Source organism: Trachymyrmex cornetzi, unplaced genomic scaffold, assembly GCF_001594075.2.
Source record: "Trachymyrmex cornetzi isolate Tcor2-1 unplaced genomic scaffold, Tcor1.1 scaffold2374, whole genome shotgun sequence".
NCBI lineage: Eukaryota > Metazoa > Arthropoda > Insecta > Hymenoptera > Formicidae > Trachymyrmex > Trachymyrmex cornetzi.
This window is the reverse complement of record NW_017297034.1, coordinates 8,982-12,055: the sequence shown is the minus strand read 5'-3', so window position 1 is coordinate 12,055 and position 3,074 is coordinate 8,982. Positions and strand designations below refer to the sequence as shown.

Below are 3,074 nucleotides of genomic sequence, written 5' to 3'. Positions count from 1 at the left end.
AAAAGGAGACCAGCCCCTGCATACGTATCACATAGACCATCTAGGTCCTATGACTACTACAGGCAAACTGTATCGGTACCTCCTGGTAATAGTCGATGGATTTTCCAAGTTTGTTTGGATCTATCCTACCAAAACTACGAACACGAAGGAGGTATTAAGCAAGTTGAAAGAATTACAAAGGATTTTCGGTAATTCCTCGAGGATCATTACTGACAGGGGTTCCGCATACACTTCAGCTGATTTCAAGGAATATTGTTCAGAAGAACAAATTGAGCATACACTTATCACCACTGGAGTTCCGCGAGGAAATGGCCAGGTGGAGAGGATTCGCCGAATTATCATCCCCATGTTGACCAAATTAAGTCTGGATGATCCCACAAAGTGGTTTCAATTCGCACATAAGGTCCAGCGGTGCATCAATAACACATACCAAAGGAGTGTTAAAATGACATCTTTCGAGTTACTATTTGGAGTCAAGATGCGACAAAAGGAAGACACCGAAATCCGTGAATTCATCGACCAAGAAGTAGCTGAATTACATCAAGAAGCCCGACAAGATCTCCGGCAAATAGCGAGAGAAAATATCCTGAAAACCCAAGAAGAGAATCGTCGGACTACGAAAAGGGTCACTAAACCTGCTATTACTTATGCAGAAGGAGATTTAGTAGCTATACAAAGGACACAGTTCGGAACTGGACTGAAGATAAGCAAGAAGTTCTATGGACCCTATTGTGTAACGAAGGTCAAGAGAAATGACCGCTATGATGTGACCAAGGTTGGAACTGGTGACGGCCCCGAACGAACATCTACTGCTGCCGATCTGATGAAACCCTATCCCGCATTCTCCTCTGGGACGGAAGAGGTAGCAGAATGGCCGAGTGTGAGAAGCGAGTAGATCCTAGGTATTCTAGAGCTCTGTAATGGCTGCCGAACAAGATCGACTGGCGCCCTTGTCGGTGAGACGTTATCGACAGAGCGGAACCAATGAGGGATGGGTACTATCAGGTGTGCGAGGGAAAGAAGATTATTATTTTGGACGACATATAATGAATTATTATTTTTACTCTCTTGGAATTAGCAAGGAAATATATCTAACGAAAGGATTATTATTCGAACGCAAGTGTACTTTCCCTCACCATTACCAAGATCCTACATATATATATATATATTGTTTTCAACCTACCAAAAACTAGATACATTATAATATACGGTTTTTGCTAGATTGAAATCAATATATAATGTTAATAATATATACAAACAAAACTTTTAAGTAAAATATGGAGTATGTTCTAAATGAAGTATATGTTTGAGTCTGAGACTTAACTTCAAAAAATTTAAATAAACAGTTAATAGTTATTGATAAACTGTAAGTAAATAAAGTTAAAAAGTTAAGAGTTTAAAATGTAACTAAGTTAAGTTAAAATTATCTAACTTTTCAACTTTTTAACTTAACTTTTAGCTTTTTTTTTTGTTTTACGAGGGAGGAGAAAATCTTCACACGCCCTCTTCCGATGAGGACTTAACCAGCGAGACAGTCACCTCCAGACCTAACCAGAGGAGACTAACCACACATGGCCAGCCCCCATCGGGCGAGGGAAGACTTCCAGTGACCCGTATCACTGGGAGTGCCGGATTCAGCCTCCCCGTGACCTCGTAGGATACACCGGGGTGGCCGCCTACCGACTAAAAACTCCCCCCTTTCTGTACTACCGCACAGGCAAGAGAGGCATTCCGGAACCGTACTCTAGCGTATCATCGAAATGCCCCCCAACCTACCGAGCTACTTTGGCTCGCTACCACTATACACGGGTCCCACACATATATAATAAAATACACTTAAAGTCTACTACTATTTACAATTTATACATACGCAGCTCCGCAACGCACGAGCTTATACGCTCTGACATCACCGGTCCGCTTCTAACCAGAGTCAGAGTCCTCTTCGTTCGGAGGAAGGGCCAGCACCCCCACACGCGGGGCAAGTCCCCGCTCTCGGGCGCGCTCGTCCTCCTCCTTTCTCCGCATCACCGTCTCGCAGAACTCCGCGAAGACACACCACGCCTCGGGAGAGCGCATGATAGCCCTCACCACAGCCCGAAATGTCCTATCAATCCCCACGATCGCCAGCAGCCCCTCCCTCTGCTCCGCCCAGGACGGACAGAACAGAAGGGTGTGCACCGCCGTGTCGTTCGTCGCCCTGCAGAACAGGTAATTCGATGAATTCCGTCGTCCTATCCTATAGAGATAGACTCAAACACCCCGTGCCCCGTCAAGATCTGTGTAACACGGTATGTGAGGGCACCATGCACTCTCCCAACCCACGTCTCCAGGTCCCCTCCGATGGCGCCTCGTACGATTGCGCCCGGTCCGCTCGGAGGCAGCTCATTAAGTCGCCTTTGCCAAAGCGCGATCAAGCGACGTTGCTCGACCTCCAGCAGCATCCCCCCCACTTGCGGGGTAATCTCGCCATCCCGGGCGATGATATCCCGTCTGCGCAGATAAGACCGTCTAATACGGTTCGCCGCTAGGTCAAACGGAACCATTCCCGAAAGGATGGCCGCCGCATCATGCGATATGGTTCGGTAGCCCCTGATCACTCTCAGGGCAAGCTGCCGCTGCAGCTTACGCACTCTACCTATTATTTCGCGGTCTCTCGCCACTGTTTGCGCCCAAATTGGGGCCCCATACAATATCACCGACATTACGACTGTCGCGTACATTTTTCTTCGTCGCTCGCCAGGACCACCAATATTGGCGGTAATTCTCGCCAGAGCCCTCGCCATGTTCCAGGCCTTGGACATAAGTAAGCGAAAGTGGTCCCGAAAGGTCCACCGCGAGTCCAGGATCAATCCCAAGTACTTCACAGCGGATCCAATCGGAACCACCTCCCCCCAACCCTAATAGCCGCACCATCCGGTATCCCTTCGGCGGTAAAAGCGACCGCTTCAGTCTTTGGGACCGAGACTTTCAGTCCCAACCGCTCTATTAACCTCACCACATAGATAGCCCTTATTTCAGCTCTAGCGCGCGCCTCGTCGAAAGTCGCAGCCTCAGCGATCAGGAGCGTGTCATCC

At 48.0% G+C, this 3,074-nt stretch overlaps 1 protein-coding gene across 1 annotated transcript; it reads right to left on the bottom strand.

Annotated features, from left to right (window-relative positions):
* Positions 1-1,920: 1,920 nt before the first annotated feature.
* Positions 1,921-2,783, bottom strand: LOC108761062 (uncharacterized). Its single transcript, XM_018507399.1, has 2 exons — positions 2,323-2,783; positions 1,921-2,197 (listed from the first exon to the last, which is right to left on the bottom strand). The coding sequence occupies exons 1-2, from the start codon at positions 2,781-2,783 to the stop codon at positions 1,921-1,923; spliced, it is 738 nt and encodes a 245-aa protein (XP_018362901.1).
* Between the last annotated feature and the right edge of the window lie 291 nt (positions 2,784-3,074).